The 19,108-nt window shown below is 43.7% G+C and overlaps 1 protein-coding gene across 1 annotated transcript in view; it reads left to right on the top strand.

Annotated features, from left to right (window-relative positions):
* The first annotated feature begins 261 nt into the window (after positions 1-261).
* LOC139367504 (rhomboid, veinlet-like 1 (Drosophila)) overlaps positions 262-19,108 on the top strand; it is a 33,613-nt gene continuing 14,766 nt past the window's right edge. The window contains exons 1-4 of the mRNA XM_071105737.1: positions 262-345; positions 6,726-6,950; positions 7,843-7,991; positions 8,319-8,431. Of these exons, the coding sequence (XP_070961838.1) occupies positions 280-345; positions 6,726-6,950; positions 7,843-7,991; positions 8,319-8,431 (553 nt within the window). The 5' untranslated portion in view covers positions 262-279. The remainder of the gene's footprint in view (positions 346-6,725; positions 6,951-7,842; positions 7,992-8,318; positions 8,432-19,108) is intronic.

Below are 19,108 nucleotides of genomic sequence, written 5' to 3'. Positions count from 1 at the left end.
TGAACAGGATTCATTCCCTTTCAATTTACTCAACGTAGGAAAGGAATGTCACTTTTCAAATCTTGAGTTCCCTGAATTGAAATGGAATTGAGCCGATCCTTGCTATTAAGCCCTACTACTAGAATCGTCAACAGCAGCATTCTGATCAGCCTGCACTGATATTCATGTGTTGTTGTGTTTTGCCAGCTGGACCCAGACAACACCGGTTTCATTGCAGTGGAGAACTTCACTAGTCTGGTGGAGCACCATGAGCTGCAGCTGGACCCCTCCAAACTGGACATGCTGTTTGCCCTGGTGCAGAGCAACGAGGATGGACAGGTGTGCTACCAGGAGCTCATCGAGCTGGTGAGTGACAGGGAATGGACACACGCACGCACACACACGCACACACACAGAAGCACGTATAGTACGCACACACACAGAAGCACGCACGCACACACACACACACACGCACGTATAGTACGTGCACACACTTGCTACAGAATGATTTGAGGTTCATGATGTCAAAGTGTACCTGCCCATTGCAATCTTTAGTTCTTCAGAAAGAGGTTTGATCTTTCTAATTAAATGTAATTATAAATACACACAAACCAAATGTAATGATAAATAAATACACACAAACAAAATGTAATGATAAATAAATACACACACAAGTGCCACACACACACACACACACACACACGGTTATACATTATACTGTATTAGCTGTTGGTAGAGCAAAGGGGAAAATCCTGCCTCAATGTCTTCTACTGAGCAGTGTTCTGAGTTCTGATGCTGCTAGGAGGTCAGAGATATTCTTATTCATTCCTCTTCACTTAACCTGTCTGTGTTTAGACCTTTGTTCCGATATATCGAATTAATGCAAAGCCTTTTAAAGGGGCTGAGGTGATTCTTAGTCTTGAGTGTAGCTGTAGACCAGAGCATGTTTCTTCTCCTCGCAGCATATGGGTTTAAGCAGCGTGATTCATTCAGCACTATGCAATTCATGACATGTTTTCACTTCCCTAAGCTGGTTCCTTCCTTCGCTCTGTTCTGCTCATGGTTTGTAATGAAAGCTGTTCCATTTAGTTCCCCTTCCAAATGCTCAGGTCTAGCTTCTAGTGTGTGAGCAGCAATGCAGATGCAGGTGCTCTCGCCCGACATTCCAACCCCTTCCTTTAGTTTGCCCTTCTCCTATCGTCCACCCCTCCCTTTTTGGATCTTCATGCCTCTTCCTTCTGTTACTCCCTCCATCCCAGATGTGATACTCTTCCCTCCGACTACCCCCTTCTGCAAATCTTATCCTCCTTTAATAGTATCCCTTTATTCATAACGTACCCTTCTCTCTCCCCAATATCACCCCCCCCTTTCCTTTAGCCCCCCCCCCCCCGCTCAGATTTTATTTTCTTCTTCGTCACCCGTGTAGCTCCAGATCGTATGTTAAAACCCTCCCCAGGTTTAGGGCAGCATCAGCGAGACAGTTTAATATTCACCGTCAGCCAAATGCAAATGGGGTTCGATCAGCCCAGCATTGGTAGTAGCAGGCAGTGATCTAAGGTCATTTGAGAATGCTCAGCCTCACAGAGATATCGACATCCATGTCTGATTGGTAAAGATTTGTCTGACAAACGTGTGCGCACACACAGTTTGCATCCATTTTTCACCGGATGGGCACAGACGCACACTCACAGAGGACGTGCACTTGCTCACTAACACATGATCAGGGAGGCCAACACATACACACACAGACTCATTCACCGTACACACGCTCAGCGTACCGATTTGCTGACTCATTTGGATGATATTCAAATGCTGACGGGAATCTGTTCTCTTCTCTGTGTGATGTGTGTCTTATAGGAGCAGGTCTGGTTTAGTTTGTCGGGGAGAATATGCAAATGTAGCGTGACATTTTTAACCAGGTCATAGTCAAGCTGACACCAACCCCCCCCCCCCCCCCCAGCCTTCCTCTGGTTGTCTTCTTCTCTTTCTATCACGCTTTATTTTTCCTTCTCTCTTCCTCCTTTTGTCCCTTCTTTCTTTCTCTTTCCATCTCCTTCACTTTTCCTCTGTCTGCCTGCCTCTCTCCCTCCCTCTCCTTCAGGGAGAATTATAAGGGGGACACCACTGACAGTATGTGTCAGATGAATGGTATTCTGAGTTGGGAAGCGCACCGCTGCCATTATATTACCACCAGTGTCTAACGTCTGCCGTATGGCCTGAATTAAGACCTGGCAAAGAAGATAAAACACCCCTGCCTGTGGAGCTGGAGCAGTGTGTGTGTGTGTGTGTGCGTGTGCGTGTGTGTGTTTTCACACATCTGTGCACTCTACATACTGTACATCAGCAGTTATGTCTAGCCTTTTGGCCCCGAGGCGTGGGACTTTCATCCTGTTAGTCTGCTGAACAGGGATGTTCAACTTTCCTTCGCTCTATTGGTCTTCGGGCTCGGTGTGAGTTGTTGATCCACACATACTGTCTCGACGTGACTGGGTGTAAATGTGTCGGAAGCGAGCTCTTGGCCCACAAGTTCAGAAGCGTATGGCTGCGTGAGTGTGTGAATGTGTTTGACTTCCTCCGTGTTTTTCATGCCGGCTGATCGGAGCCAGAGAGCTCCATCAGACCAGCCTGGGGGGGGTAACTCATGCTCCGCTAAAGCCTCTCAGGGGGATCGCAGACTCCGAGAGGCCCACACACACTTACAAACACACATACACACACACACACTTACAAACACACACCTCATTGTCAGGTGACTGTGTTCAGGAAAAATCCCATTCCCTAGTCATTGTTCCTCCTTAATCGGAGAGATACACCAATACGGATCCCACTGCTGCCACCATCTGTCAGTGTGCGTTGTGATTTAGTCATGGCAGACAAATATAGAAAATGCTAGGCGAACTTTACCAAGCATGCTTCAGTCAACTACAGTACATAGTGAAGTGACAATATTTCCGGTTTTCTATTTAACATCAATATTGCTGCAGGGATTCTCTGTGTTTCTGCTTTGCTTGAAGAGGGGATGAGGTTGACACCCTAAGCCCAGAGCTCCATTTGTCACCTGTGACCTGACTGAAGCTCTCTTTGGGAGTGTTTTGTGTCCCCAGCAAGGCCATTTGGGATATTTAGTGGCTCCAGTGTGGTCGTTCTAGTGTTTTGAGACTTTAACGGAGTCGTGCTGACAGTGTTTAGTGCCCAGGGTGCATCTGTCTTCTGAGTTGACGAGCAGGGTCTCACTGGAGGGAAAGACAAAGAGGAACAGATGCACCTTATCATCCCTGTCTCACACACACACACACACACACACAGTGGCTGTTCATCAGCTCCACACACACACACCCTCGCAACACACAAACACACCCTCGCAACACACACACACACCCTCGCAACACACAAACACACCCTCGCAATACACACTACAAACTCAGGCAAGCACCATGTCTCTTTTAGGTGGGTTGCTGGCTCTAAAGTGGTGCACTTTGCTTAAGTGTCGTGGAGTGAAGGTTTTTCCAGTTTAGGTCCTGATGATTAAACCATGAAGGAGGGTTATGGCTATGGGCTGCTTGGGAGATAAAGGTGGGCTCTCATTTTAAAAGGGTTTTGGTAGAATGGCTCTGAGAATCTGGGTCAGTGGAGAAGGTGGGCGAACACAGTGATTTAGTTTCTCTTATATTACTGTGTGTGTGTGTGTGTGTGTGTTTAATAGCTTAATAATGCATTATTAATGACCAGTAAATGAGAAGTAAATGGTGTGCTGTTCCTGTTTAACAGAACTAAGTGATGGTGAGTCATTTACTGCATTGGTGATTCAGGACTTTTTTATTTAACCTTCATTAGGACATTAGGATTCCAACCTGGTTCTGCACAGTATGTAGTAAATCATTTAGTAACATTCATTGAATGAGTTCTGCATTGCTTGCTGTTTGTGGTTTTAGGCTGGTTTTCTGAATAGCACTATGTGGCAGGTAGCCTAGTTGCCTAGTGGTTAGACTAGTAACCGAAAGGTTGCAAGATCGAATCCCCAGGCTGACAAGGTAAAAAATCTGTCGTTCTGCCCCTGAACAAGGCAGTTAACCCACTGTCCCTAGGCCGTCATTGAAAATAAGAATGTGTTCTTAACTGACTTGCCTAGTTAAATAGGTGAAAAAAGTGATATCTGGAAAAAAAGGGCTTTATTAATACATTTGATTTGATTATTCATCTAGCTAGCATTTAGCAGTAGGACTCTCTGACTCTACACATGAAATAAATTCAGCTCACATTGTTTGGTGAGCATCAGGCCCAACTTTGGAAATGTTCTGGAATGGATAGCCTGAATAATTTAGAATGACTCTATACCAAACTCAATATACACATGTACCTCTATAAAGAGATGACTATGGAACAAATAGCATCTTTATGTTTCATTATTAATTCAAACTATTGAGCAGTACAGTATTGACCAAACACCAGTACTAATTAAGTCATGAAGGACAGAGTCTGGAGCTGAGCTGAGTACCAACATGTACTGTAACCACCTTGCTGTTTTAAATACACACGACTGGACACACACGTATACACACACCGATGTCAATTAGGTCCAATCCGGTCTCCTTGGAAGGGAATTCTATCTAAAGCTCCATCCTCAGACTTATCCTTAAATATCAATTATTTTCCCTGGCAGACGTCTCCTTCTTGTCAGGGGAGTTTTAGCAGTGGACCATGTTGATGCCAGAGTCTGAGGTCCTCGTGAGTAGTGATGGGATGGGATGTGATGCTAGCATGCCCTGCTAGAGTGCTCCTACTGAGTTTCTCAGGGCTCGCCAGTCAAGTCGTCAGCTCCCACGCTAACGTGCTTTATTGTCTGCCTCCCTCTCTCACATCCCGAATTTCAAAGGCCGCGCTTAACGCTCACGTTAGAAGCGGCGGTCCCTCGTGTCGGATGGAGAAGGCGGGGCAGAAGGATAAGTGTCTATCGGGAAATGTCTCCCGGGAACATTCAGGAGCACAAATGTCAGCGAGCGCGATGAAACGTAACACTAAGAGGAGAGGCAGCAGGTGTTTTGGGAGAACAAACAGATGAAACACTGGAAACACAGGCATCGTTTAGAAAACAAATCCCACAGAGAAGGAAAAAAAGACATTTGTGTATACATCAACCCCAACCACGCACAAACACCTTCCTTTTATCTTAAGTCTTCTAAGAAAGACATTATTGAAGACGGGTGGAAACACCCTAATTTCCCTTCCCTCCCTGGAAACACCCTAATTTCCCTTTCCTTACTTCCTAATGTCTCCCACCCACCCCCTCGCTTCTGCTTTCCTCTCCCTCCTAGCGCACGTACAGTATAATTACATTCCCTGGCCTGGGCTCGATCTCCGTGCTAAAATATGCTGTGGTGCTTCCACGGGAGGGCCGGCAGCGCCTCTCGCGCTCACGCTGGTTATCGCCATGCCACAGGCCCACACTCGCTCATTGTTCAACCCCGGCATCGTAATGACTTAATACGTGTCTCGCGGCATCCCGTTCCACTAAACTTCCCCACCACCATCCACCACTGCGCTACAGACGAACTATATTTCTGTTATTATTAAATGATTTACTTTAATATCCTCAGACGGCTAAGATCCATTTGTATGTGATTTGTTTGTTTATATATTTCTTAGTCTCCTTGTTTTTCTTTCTTTAATTAGCACTGTATTGATATTGCCCCCGATTTCTTTCATTATTATTATGCTCCCCACAATGTCCGGATGTAATGAGCCTGCACACAACAGCACCTAATGAATTACGGTTGGTTTGCTTTCGCTGCCTGTCTGGTGGAGTCTGTGGGGACTCTGACAACTGCTGCAGTACAGATGGATACAGTAGGAATGTGGCTTGCAATATTGCCTGTGTATCATCTTGGATTGAAGCATTTCTCCATTGTATAGGTAAACGCGGATCGGTTTTCAGATTGATTTTCGCTATAATATTTTGTATTTTAAATCTCACCTTTATTTAAGAGGACATTCATTTTCTTCCAGATGCATGATACAATATGTGTCTTATCTAGTAATATTTAGTGATATTTTGGGCTTCAACTGTCAGAGTGATGGTTGCACCAGGGTGTTAGCTCAAGGTCCTACCAAAGCAGCAAACACACATGGTTCCGTGTACCATGTCACGCTAGCCCCCAGCTGTGCCGTTACTGCTCACTTAGCAAACCTGGAGTCTCCATGATAACAGGAGCCTGTCACCCAGTCTCCCCACCGCATTCTCCTTCCCTCCCCCCCAGGCAAAACAGCTCGACTCAGCAAAGCTTTGCCCCTCAATGGCAAAATCGCGCGTTTATTTTGAGTGAAGAGAGGCGCCATGTGTACCTGTCAAGGCAAGGCAGCGCTGAAATAATCTCCTCCACTTTTAGCACTGAACGGTTCAAGTTGACGTACGTCTTTACTCTCCTATGGAAACTGGAGGAACGGAGATTCTCTTTGTTTAAAGTTAGCACGTTGAATGTCTTAGCCTCAGCTAGGCTACATGGCTTTTCGGTTCTCTGTGCCTTCAAAAGTTTGCTTCAGCACTTTTGGAAGACATGGGGTTACTGCAATGGTCGTGTTTCAACTTCTTAAAGCAGTTAAAGGTATTTAGCATGCCAATTCTAATTAGCAATCAAATTATAGCTTTCTTTGTTAGATTCAAAGAAATCCTAAAATCTTTCTCTCTCTCTCTCCTTCTCGCTCACTCCTTCTCTCTTTGTCTCTCTCTCTCTATCTTCCACCCTCCTCAGATGAGCAGCAAGCGCTCCAGCAGTTTCCGACGAGCCATCGCCAATGGCCGCCGCACACTGCAGCGGGAGATCCTATTGGACGAGACGGGCCTGGGCGTGTACAAGCGCTTTGTGCGCTATGTGGCCTATGAGATCCTGCCCTGCGAGACAGACCGGCGCTGGTACTTCCACCAGAACAGCTTGTGTCCTCCTCCTGTCTTCATGGCCATCATTACCATCATCCAGGTGAGAGGTCTAAGACGACTGAGATGCTCATTGTTAAGACCTTATTGCGTTGTGACCCACACGAAGATGTTAGTATTGACTTATGACCTTTAAAATAAGCAGTACAATGTTTCTGGCATAAAATATCTTTAGCTTGAGGAATGAGGAAATGGATGTGACCCAATAATGGGCACTGGGCAGTCTGGACACTGACCCACGCTTTGGTAAACAGTGGTTAAGGGTGCGTATATTCAATGCCAGACCTCAAAGGCAACACTGTCAAATTGGCTTTCATGTTCGGATTCTTGGATTCTTATCAGCAACTGATGTCGAACTGGGCAACCAAGCCAGTGGAATATTCTCTGGCCAGTTTAGTGATATTAATGGAACAATTTAGTGACGGGAAAATGAAGAAAACCACCAGACCACTTTAGCCCGGGTGGCCATGACTTGAATAGGCAATGCTATAAAGCCTTCTGCTACTCAACGAAGCCACAGCACTTCCTCTTCGAACTCACTGTCATTCTGAAGAAAGCCAAGTACTGTAAGTGCTCTTAAATGCTTCACAATGGCAGGGAACGGTCTGTAACGACAATTTGGCTACGATAAAGACTATTTCCCGTTCATTTAAATTCATTGAAATGATGATTAATTGATCTATGAAAAGCAGCTAATGGAATCGGACCAGCTGTGTGTGTCTCTCTCTCTATGTGCATCGCCTGTCGGTGCCAATGGAAGTCTTCAACCAACGCAAGGCCACAAAAAAATGAAAAGACAACATTCAGGGCATTTATTAGCTGAATCCCAATTGGCTCTCATAACAGAACTCTGTACTATGTGATATACAGTAAATGAGTGTCTGAATGAAGAGACGTGGGCGTGAACCCAGCGCGTGTGTCGCCTCTCCCGTCAGATCGTTGTGTTCATGTGCTATGGCATCATGCTGAATAAGTGGGTACTGCAGACATACCAGCCAGACTTCATGAAGAGCTCCCTGGTGTACCACCCCAGACACCGCCTCCAGGTGTGGCGCTTCTTCAGCTACATGTTCATGCACGTTGGGTAAGAAACCACCCCACCTCATTCACACACACACACACACACACACACACACACACACACACACACACACACACACACACACACACACACACACACACACACACACACACACACACACACACACACACACACAGTGCAAAGCAAAACGTAATTGATACTGCATTGACAGATAATAGACGGGGTTGATGGATAGACGGTGATAGATGACTTCTGTAGATACCTTTGATGAAGTGTCTAGACCAAAGGAGCTGATTTAAAACACTATGCATTATTCCTTTGTCATTGAGACCAGTGTCCACAGTGTCCACTGTTCACTGTGTCTCTCAGGTTGGAACAGCTGGGGTTCAACGCTCTTCTCCAGCTGATGATCGGCGTTCCCTTGGAGATGGTCCATGGCATCCTACGCATCAGTCTGCTCTACATGGCTGGTGTAGTGGCAGGTGAGTGTCACTGTGTTAGCGTCATTGGTTGATGTGATAATATCGTGGGTTAATGTGTTAGCCATCACTGTGTTGTACTGCGGGTAGTACCCTATTTTGGTACTTTGGTGTTTTAGTTTTGTGTTGGTGTGATGTTGTGGTCCCTTTGTGTATTAGTCTGTTCCCCATGGCTGATAAGTTAGCCATAAAGGGTAAGTGTGCACTACTGTTCTCATCCAACACAGTGGCTTGTATAAGTGTTTTAGTATGTGCACTTCAAAGATGACGTACTGTCGTGGTCTGTTTGATCCTTTTGATATATGAGACCGACCGGCTCGATTCGGTCTTATGTAGCAAAACTTGTATTGGTGTTTTCTACATTGGATAAAAGTAGAGACTCATTGAACATTGCACATCGTACACTACAGTTGAGGACTAATGGGAAAGCAATTCTGCTTTGAAAGTTGATCAACTTGTAACCCCACATTTGAGAAAATGGCCCTTGAATGTATTGGTATCCCTACTGGAGAGCTCTTCTTTGTCTACACCCATTCAGCATGGTTCACACGCTCTTAAGCCTTAGCTCCACCTGTCTCTTTAAGGATTCACATGTGAGGCCATGTGCTAAACAGAGTGAGTGCGGTAGTGTACTAAACAACCAAAGATTTCAAGACTAAAGTCTTGTTTTTACTACGTCTATCCACATTGTCTGTAGCTGTACAGTTGTCGCAGTGACATCAGTGACTACTCGTTTCAAGTCCTGCCACAACATTTCACTTGGGATTAAGTCTGGACTTTGACTAGGCCCTTCCAAAACTTCAAATGTGTTGTTTTTTAGCCATTTTATGTAGACTTGATTGTGTGTTTTGGATCATTGTCTTGCTGCATGACTCAGCTGTACTTCAGCTTCAGCTCACAGACGGATGGCCTGATATTCTCCTGTAGAATTATCTGATACAGAGGATAATTCATGGTTCCGTCTATTAAGGCAAGTCATCCAGGTCCTGAGGCAGCAAAGCATCCCCAAGCCACCACACTACACGATGGTGGACGATTCTTAATGTGGAATGCAGTGTTTGGTTTTCGCCAGGCATAATGGCATGAGAAACTCATACCAACGGTCAAGCATGGTGGCTGGATTTTCTCCATCTCCTTAGCTGTCATACTCTGCTTTCACTGGACATTCCACTGATGTCAAAACGGGGTCCTCCAGAAAGCAGAGAGCAGTTCTCCGGGATATCTTTCAAAAAAGCAGCGTTAGAAGGATTAGCTACCTACACATACCAAGCAGCTCATGTTAGACAGAAGCATGCTCCATGGCAGACCAATCTGAATTAATCTCTCGGCATGTCCAGCCTATTCATTATCTTAGCCAATCATGGCTAGTGGGAAGTTTCCTGTCTTTTTCTGTGGCTAAACCAACTAGGCTCGTAATTTAACAATTTAATTCGTATTTACAGATGGCATACAAGTTTGTTATTAAGGCACATGAAAGTTCACATGTTCCAGAAGGCATTTCTGCCAAAAAACGCATTTTGATTTAAAAAATGTTTTTACGTTCAAATGCCTCTCCTGTGAAGTAGGGATGTGCGACATATGCCTAGTTTCCTGAAATGAGTCACATATACTGAACAAAAACATAAAACGTAACATGTAAAGTGTTGGTTCCATGTTTCATGATCTGAAAAAAAAGATCCCAGAAATGTTCCATACGCACAAAAAGCTTATTTCCCTCAAATGTTGTGCACATCTATGTTAGTGAGTATTTCTCCTTTGCCAAGATAATCCATCCATCTGAAAGGTGTGGCATATCAATAAGCTGATTAAACAGCATGATCATTACACAGGTGCACCTTGTGCTGGGGATAATGAAAAGCCACTCTAAAATGTGCAGTTTTGTCACACAACACAATGCTACAGATGTCTCAATTTGAGGGAGCGTGCATTTGGCATGCTGACTACAGGAATGTCCACCAGAACTGTTGCCAAATAATTAAATGTTCATTTCTCTACCACAAGCCGCCTCCAACGTCATTTTAGAGAATTTGGCAGTACGTCCAACCGGCCTCACAACCGCAGACCACGTGTAACCACGGCAGCCCAGGACCCCCACATCCGGCTTCTTTACCTGCGGGATTGTCTGAGACCAGCCACCTGGACAGCTGATGAAACTGAGGAGTATTTCTGTCTACTACAAAGCTCTTTTGTGGGAAAAAAACATATTCTGATTTGCATGGCCTGGCTCCTCAGTGGGTGGGCCTGAGCCCCTGCCCAGACATGTGAAATCTATAGATTAGGGCCTAATGAATTTATTTAAATTGACTGATTTCCTTATATGAACTGTAACTCAGTAAAATTGTTGAAATTGTTGCATGTTGGGTTTTAATTTTTGTTCATTTACATAGCCTCTGTGAGTCCAGGTCACGTAACTGTATACTTGAACCACTTTTGTTCAGAGCAGGAGCTGACTCACTTGAAGGACTGTTGACAACAAACTTCCTTTCTTTCCGTCCTCCTCATTGGCAGTGTGGAGATTGAGGCCTATGAATCCACTTTGATTCTGTGATGATGTGGTTTCCGTTGCCATATCCCACCCCCACTACTGCAGAAATCGTATCGACTCTGACGTGCAAAACTATTGTTTCCATAGCTCTATTTCATCTGCATTCTGCATTATTTTGTTTTCTGACTTCGTAAGCCTAATTCCAATTTTGCGATATTCATACATTTTGTTAGACCTGTATAATTTCACGGACTGTTTCTCAATTGTCTACTAAAAACACACATTCTTTCACTACCCCAGTTTTCCTCCTAGCGTACAGGATCTTAATTTGAGCCAGTTTGCTACAGCAGCAAAATAATCCATCAACAGGAAATATTAATTATTATGTGGGTTATAACTAATAGATATTTTTGTAGGGGTTGATATATTTTTCATAAGAGAAAATCAAGTCTGTAATTTCAAAGTGGAAATTCTAAACTTCAGAAGCCTTTTTTAAACCTCAAATACACTGCATGTTTTATATTTCCTGCATTGCAGTAAAGTTCTCCAGCAACAGTGTGATCAAATTAAGATCCTACATCTGTAAGCTTGACTAAATGTCGTTCAACTCCTTGTACTCCCTGAAAATGACGCACGCACACACACACACACAGTACATGCTTATGAATTATTGGAGCTTTGATTTAATTTTTTTTTTATGATGACAGAATCGCAGAGAGGTGGAAAGAGAGAGAGAAAGCGAATGAGAGAAGCTGAGTAATGCAGGCTTCGTCTACCTGGTATTGGCATAAGAGCAGACGAGATTCTGGGATTTGAGATGCAGTCAAAACAAGAAGGAGGAGGAAAAGCAGTGCCAGACCTTTTTTGAAGCAGGTGGAGCAGTGCCCGGGGAGTTTGGGGTTCATAGGCTCAGCCGGGGCTCAAAATCACAGGTTCAGGTAGGGTTATAAGGGGGGCTAATGATGAGAGGTACACGTACTAACAGGGGAGTTGTGAGAGAGCGAGGATTGACTTCCAGGTGAGAGGTCAATGGGGCCAACCGCCGCAGCTCTAGGCACAGTGGGAGGGTAATAAAGACACGGAGCCCCGAGCCCTCTTGCCTTCGGCTAACATTTTCCATGAAAATAACAGGCAGACATCAAAACAGGGGGGGGGGGTGACGCTCCGTCTGGAGTTTTAGTGCGGTTTATTTAATGGCAGACACGATATAGCAAGCCTTAAAGCTTTATGCTGTTGGAATACATTTTCTGTGATATGAAGTTTGAGTTTGGGCCGAGCAGCAGCCCCCATTAACATACCGTAGGCGATCGTAACAATACATTTTCTACTGTGCTTTCCATGGGTTATTCCAATATGTCTATCTTTTGTGAAGTTAATGCATACCTCAAGGAGAACAACCCTGTGACGTTGAGTCTTCTTTGCATTCAAGTCTCTGTTTTTCCCAGAAATCTCCTCTCTTTGATTGTTTGTGAATGATATAAAAGTTGCCCAGGGATACAGATGACTGGAACTCGGTTTGTAGCCTCATGTTTATATTCATGTTTTGTCTTGCTTATGAGTTCAATCGTGTCAGAATGTGTTTGTTTTTCTTGGAGAGCAGTAGACCTCACAGGGTTTAGTCGTGCTCTCTGATTACATCCTCACAGACCTTCAGCAGGTAGTGTGTGTGTGTGTGTTCGCGCGCGGTACACAAGTTAAAGGAAGTCGATTATACACAGTAAACATGTCCAATCTATAGTTATTTTCAGGTTTCTCTGTTGAGTAAATATACCATCAGTTCTTTATTAAATTATGTGGAGGATGATGAAGCCTTGCTAATCCATGAAAGCTGCACTGCGTGCCTGTTTTCAGTATCCACCAGAACATAGCCTAATTAATTAATTATTGTAATAGAAGGTCACTGCACAAAGCCTTGTATTTCCAAGTGTAAATACGCTTATACTTTCATTAGTGTGTGTGCATTAGTGTGTGGGTGTTGCCCGAAAAGCAGTGGACTTTGTAGGCCCATAGGGACCAGTGGCGGCTGGTGACCTGAACAATTTAGGAGGATGGGAGACCCACAAATTATTTTATGACCTTAAACACTTAACAAAGACATTTAGAGTAAAATATGATGGGGAACGGGAATGAGAGGCCTACTTACAGTGTTTGGAAGGGATCACAGCAGTGACTGAATGGGGGTATGAGGCATGACTGGAGCTGTTCAGAGACTTGACTTCAGTGCAGGACAGGCTCATCGTGGTTGGATGGTGCTGGAGAACAGCGCCACACTTCCACTGAGGGCAGGACAGGATTGAACTGGGAAGTCAAAATGCAAGAACACAACACAGTTAGACAAAAAAAGCTAAGAATGAGTTTGTCCAAGCCAGGATTAAAAACACATTGATGTGTATGTGTAATAATGTGATTGTGTTAGTGTATATGATTGACTCGACATTGACAGGGTTTCTTACAGTGCTTGGAGAGGAAGGTCAGGTCATATCAGGAGAGAGTTGACACGTAGTGGAGTGGACATCCCTTCTTAATCAGGGAACGGGAGGGGACTGTAAATATAAATAGCAGATCCATTCCATTAGAGCAGCACCATCATAGGTTTGGGCAACACGTTTCTCCATGAAGTTAAACTCAGACATCTCAGACTTCACAAAGTAAAACATAGACTGCGCATCAAAGTAGCCAAATAAATGTTCCCGAATAAAGCCCTGATCGTCCACATAACAGACACTAACTAAGAACTGCGAGCGACAGCTGATGTCTGGGATTTCTCCCATTTGCCATGCGAGAAAATGTGCTGCGCCAACCTCTCTTTTAATCTCACTTGCAATGGAAGCTATCAAATCATCCTGAATTGATTTTGACTGTAACAGAGACGCAGGAAGCAGGTGCAGTCAGTGAGTTCAATAGGAACGACCAGAATGAATACAGAACCATGAACATGAAAACAGGAAACAATACCACCTAATGGGTGATGCAACGGAGTGCTAGATAAAGGGGAAGTCATCAGGGAGTGATGGAGTCCAGGTGTGCCTCATGATGGGGCGCAGATGTGCGTAATAATGGTTGCCAGGACCGTTGGTTAGTAGACCGGCTACGTCGAGCTCTGGAGTGGGGGACCGGGAGTAGACTTGACATCGACATCCCAGAGAAGACAGTAGATACTTCCATGGCCCGAGCAGCCGCACACAAGCCTAAGATCACCATGCGTAATGCCAAGCGTCTGCTGGTGTGCTGTAAAGCTCGCCGCCATTGGACTCTGGAGCAGTGGAAATGCGTTCTCTGGAGTGATGAATCATGCTTCACCATCTGGCAGTCTGACGGACGAATCTGGGTTTAGCGAATGCCAAGAGAACGCTACCAGCCCCAATGCATAGTGCCAGATGTAAAGTTTGGTGGAGGCTGTTTTTCATAGTTTGGGCTAGGCCCCTTAGTTCCAGTAAAGGGAAATCTTAACACTACAGTATACAATGACATTCTGGACGATTCAATGCTTCCTACAGTTTAGGGAAGTCCCTTTCCTGTTTCAGCATGACAATGCCCCTCATGCACAAAGCGAGGTCCATACAGAAATGGTTGGTCGAGATTGTTGTGGAAGAACTTGACAGGCTCAGAGCCCTGACCTCAACCCCATCGAACACCTTTGGGATGAATTTGAACGTCGACTGCAAGCCAGGCCTAATTGCCCAACATCAGTGCCCGACCACACTGATGCTCTTGTGGCTGAATGGAAGCAGCAATGTTGTGGCTTGTGGCTGATGTCCCCGCAGCAATGTTCCAACATCTAGTGGAACGCCTTCCCAGAAGAGTGGAGGCTGTTATAGCAGCAAAGGGGGGAGGGGGGGGGTAGGGGGGGGGACCAACTCCATAGTAATGTCCATGATTTTGGAATGAGTTGTTCGACAAACAAGTGTCCATATACTTTTGGTCATGTAGTGTATGTGGAAAAATCCATACTGTAGCTCCGATATCAACATATTAATTCAAACAACAATATGGCTTTGCAGTAATGCTGATTCTCAATTCGAATAATGGTTTCAATCCATCATTGAGTTCTCTCTTCATGAGTTTGATTCAGGAGCATTCTGTTGGGCATCCAGTTGTCATTGTGATAAAAACCTGAGATGGGTTTGAATCCATTTTCTTGTTTTCTCTGTTCTTCAGTTTTGTAGAAATCGCTATGATATTTCCACAAACCGCCTTGTATTTTTTTTTGAAAATATTCACATTTCTTTGCAAGGGACCCGTGTGGGTTGACAAGTCATTGTCAATTTTGTCTCATAGTTCCATCATGTCATGGATACACATTAAATCGGTATTAAGGAGTCCACATTGTATTTCCCAAAGGGGAAATTTAAGGCATAGGAATTCGATGCGCCATGATATGAGATGGATTAGCTATTCTTTGTATTTGAAATAATTGTTTTATCTGAATACAATGTTAGAATCTTGGCCCTCTTTAATCTCTTCCCAGGAAGTTGATTTGTATGAGTGTTGTTGTGGATACCTGGTATGGCTGTCGTGTTACAGAGGATTCCGATCAGACAGTTATTTTCCCTTTTCTGAGGCCCAATGTGGGAAAACTTTAAGCCAAGCCTTTAGAGAGAGGGAAAGGGAGAACGAGAGCACAGTGGAGGAGTAGAGGAGAGAAGAGGGTGCAGAGAACACAAGGCTAGATAAATCACCTCGGGTGCCAGGGAGAGGTGACTCAGGGCGTGACTCGGACACCCTGACACTGAGGCTCTGACTCCAGGTGGAAGGATATTTAATATTCACTGTGGTCTGATTTGAGAGAGAGGAGACACTCTTTTGGCTTATGTAGTTGTCAATATGGCTTTGCTTCTGCTAGTTGAGTCACTTGCTTTATTATACGTTTGGTTCTGGGAATTTATGAATGGTGTTCTACACTACACAGTACATTAGTAGTATAACCTGTACTGATCTCTGTTTAACCTGTATTTCTTATAAACCCTGGTGCTGCATTAAGCCCCTGGCCTTGTGTGTAGTTCTGTGGCTGTGAGCCCCTCGATGTAGTCTCCCGGTGGCAGGGTAGTGTGAATCTACATCGAGAAAGCAGGCAGGGTGACCTTGGCGCGGTGCAGTGGGTGGCTGGTTCATTGGCTGCCGGTGTGATTATGGTAATCCCCCAGCCCTTCTCCATGGGGCCCTTCTCACCATCAACCCCACCACACAATGTGGCACCATCCAGGCTCACTTCCTCTCCCAGTCTTCCCCCTGCGGCCTCACTGGTAATGACACCAATGATAACGGATGGCTTTAGTGTAGTGCAAGTTGTTCAACCTCATCCGAGGATCCTGGACGTGTGGGGGAGTCGCCCATCTCATGCTTGGTTGTAATGCAGCAACACCCTCCATTTTGTGCCAGAATTATTTCTGAAGTGTTGTGGTTGTCCCAAATAATGACTTTATATTCTATTTCTGTGGGTTGTTCAGTCTAGTCCAGTTACATTCTGTTTGTTTCCATTGGACACTGAACAGTGGCTCCATAACCTTGAGCAAAGCACAGGACTGTATTTCATGGGTGTTTTCTTGGCAATCTTTTTTAAAAATTGGAATCATTTTCTCCCAAGGTCATTTGTTGTGTCTGTTTGCTGAAAAGTAGCCGTGACTGAGAACGACATTGGTTGTGACCAGAATCTACACTCTCAGGAAAAAAGGAGCTATCTATAACCTAAAAGGATTCTTCGGCTGTCCCCGTAGGAGAACCCTTTGAAGAACCCTTTTTGGTTCCAGGTAGAACCCTTCTCCCATGGGGACAACCAAATAACCTTTTTGGAACCATTTTTTTAAAACAGTGTTTTCAAACACATACCAGTAGCCACTCATACTTATCAGCACAGGCATTCACACACACCCAGAGACACAAACAGTACAAGCAAACGCCATAGTATACACCACACTTACACTCTCATTTGCTTATGCCCCCCACCCACCCCTCTTTCTATCTCTCTCAATCTCTCAGAAACACACAAACACACGTGCACACCACACCCAGAGGTGAGATGTGATTATATCTGGCCTCTGGCAACCGGTGCTGTGTTGAATGGTCTCTTCTCTCAGCAGCTCTGAGGATGTGACTGCTGGAGACTATTGATTTAACTCGATGCCCCCTGTGCTTCCGGGAAACATAAATATTATCATATTTTTCCCAGCCTGACATATTTGGACCGGGTAGAACGCTGCCTGTGATAGAATTAACCCAATCTCCGAGGAGACCAAGGGCAAGGTGTCTTTGGACCGGGTGTTTTAGCACAGCGCAAATGTTCTGCATTTTATATCTCTCTGTGGGATGATTTGAAGCGCTGCTCTCGCATCGCACTCATGTTGTTATTGCTGTTTTGGTTTTTATAGAGTAGCGTTTAAGGAACCCTCTGATTATGTGGAACTCCGTGTTTAGACTGGGCTGTTGTGTTGTTTGTATATCGAGCTTAAATGTTGTCTCTGTCTGGCTAATATGACCAAACATGCACTCACTGACACACACGCTCACACAAGCTCAAAACCACACGCAGATACACTCCCGCTCACACACATCCACCCCACACATGACTCCATGACTACTTCTACTGGACTCCTATTTATTATTACTACACAATGACTATTTATTATTACTACACAATGACTATTTATTATTTCTACACAATGACTATTTATTATTACTACACAATGACTATATATTATTATTACAATGACTATTTATTATTATTACTACACAATGACTATTTATTATTACTACACAATGACTATTTATTATTTCTACACAATGACTATTTATTATTACTACACAATGACTATATATTATTATTACAATGACTATTTATTATTATTACTACACAATGACTATTTATTATTACTACACAATGACTATTTATTATTACTACACAATGACTATGTATTATTACTACACAATGACTATTTATTATTTCTACACAATGACTATTTATTATTACTACACAATGACTATATATTATTATTACAATGACTATTTATTATTATTACTACACAATGACTATTTATTATTATTACAATGACTATTTATTATTATTACTACACAATGGCTATTTATTATTACTACACAATGACTATTTATTATTTCTACACAATTACTATTTATTATTACTACACAATGACTATTTATTATTATTACTACACAATGACTATTTATTATTACTACACAATGACTATTTATTATTACTACACAATTACTATTTATTATTTCTACACAATGACTATTTATTATTTCTACACAATGACTATTTATTATTACTACACGATTACTATTTATTATTACTACACAATGACTATATATTATTACTACACAATGACTATATATTATTACTACACAATGACTATATATTATTATTACAATGACTATTTATTATTATTACAATTACTATTTATTATTACTGCGAAATATATTTCACAACTCCCCGGCACGTGTAAATATCCTACTTCGTCTGAGCGCCTTCTTGTGTTATATTTGAGCTACATTTGATCCTATTTTTATTAATTGAGTTTGTATTGTTATTATTCTTTAGACACTTACTTGCTTCCCTATTGTTGTTGCATTGTCTAGTGGTGAACCTGCAAGTTAGCATTTCGTTGCACTGTGTACTCCATGTGCATCATGTGTATACAGTATGACAGAAAACACACTTGGAACTTGATATGGGGACTCTGGTGGTTGGTTGTGACTGGATGTCCAGGTGTGTTTTGAAAGGACTCACTCCCTTGGTGACCTGGTATGTGTGAACTGGGGATGATGAGTAAAAGGCCTCAGTCTCCTCTTTCCGTTAAGGTCATTCGTCGATTTCAATCTCTTCCTCTGTCCTCTGACTCTACACCGAGCCAGGGAGATGGATTGTGGTGGCAGACTGGATGGGGACTGATTGTAGATTGTTTGGCTCCCCTTGGAGAAAAGCCACAGAGAGGAGGATGAGGATATTCCCCTTGTCTTTCCGTGCCCACGAAGGACCAGAGAAGGGCTGGCGGGGAGAGGGAGCGTTTATCTCTATCCCAGGAAACCTCCATATTTTAAACAAACTTTCCCAGATTGACAGGACCATTGCAATTCTATTGGGACTTGAAAATGGACTCCCGTCAAGTAAATTACCTTTGGCGTTATGACCATATCAAATAGAGTAGACAAAAGCGCATGTGAAAGATGGCTAGCCTCCAGTT

Source organism: Oncorhynchus clarkii, chromosome 16 (genome assembly GCF_045791955.1).
Source record: "Oncorhynchus clarkii lewisi isolate Uvic-CL-2024 chromosome 16, UVic_Ocla_1.0, whole genome shotgun sequence".
NCBI classification, from domain to species: Eukaryota; Metazoa; Chordata; class Actinopteri; order Salmoniformes; family Salmonidae; genus Oncorhynchus; species Oncorhynchus clarkii.
This window is presented reverse-complemented; position numbering and strand designations above follow the sequence as displayed.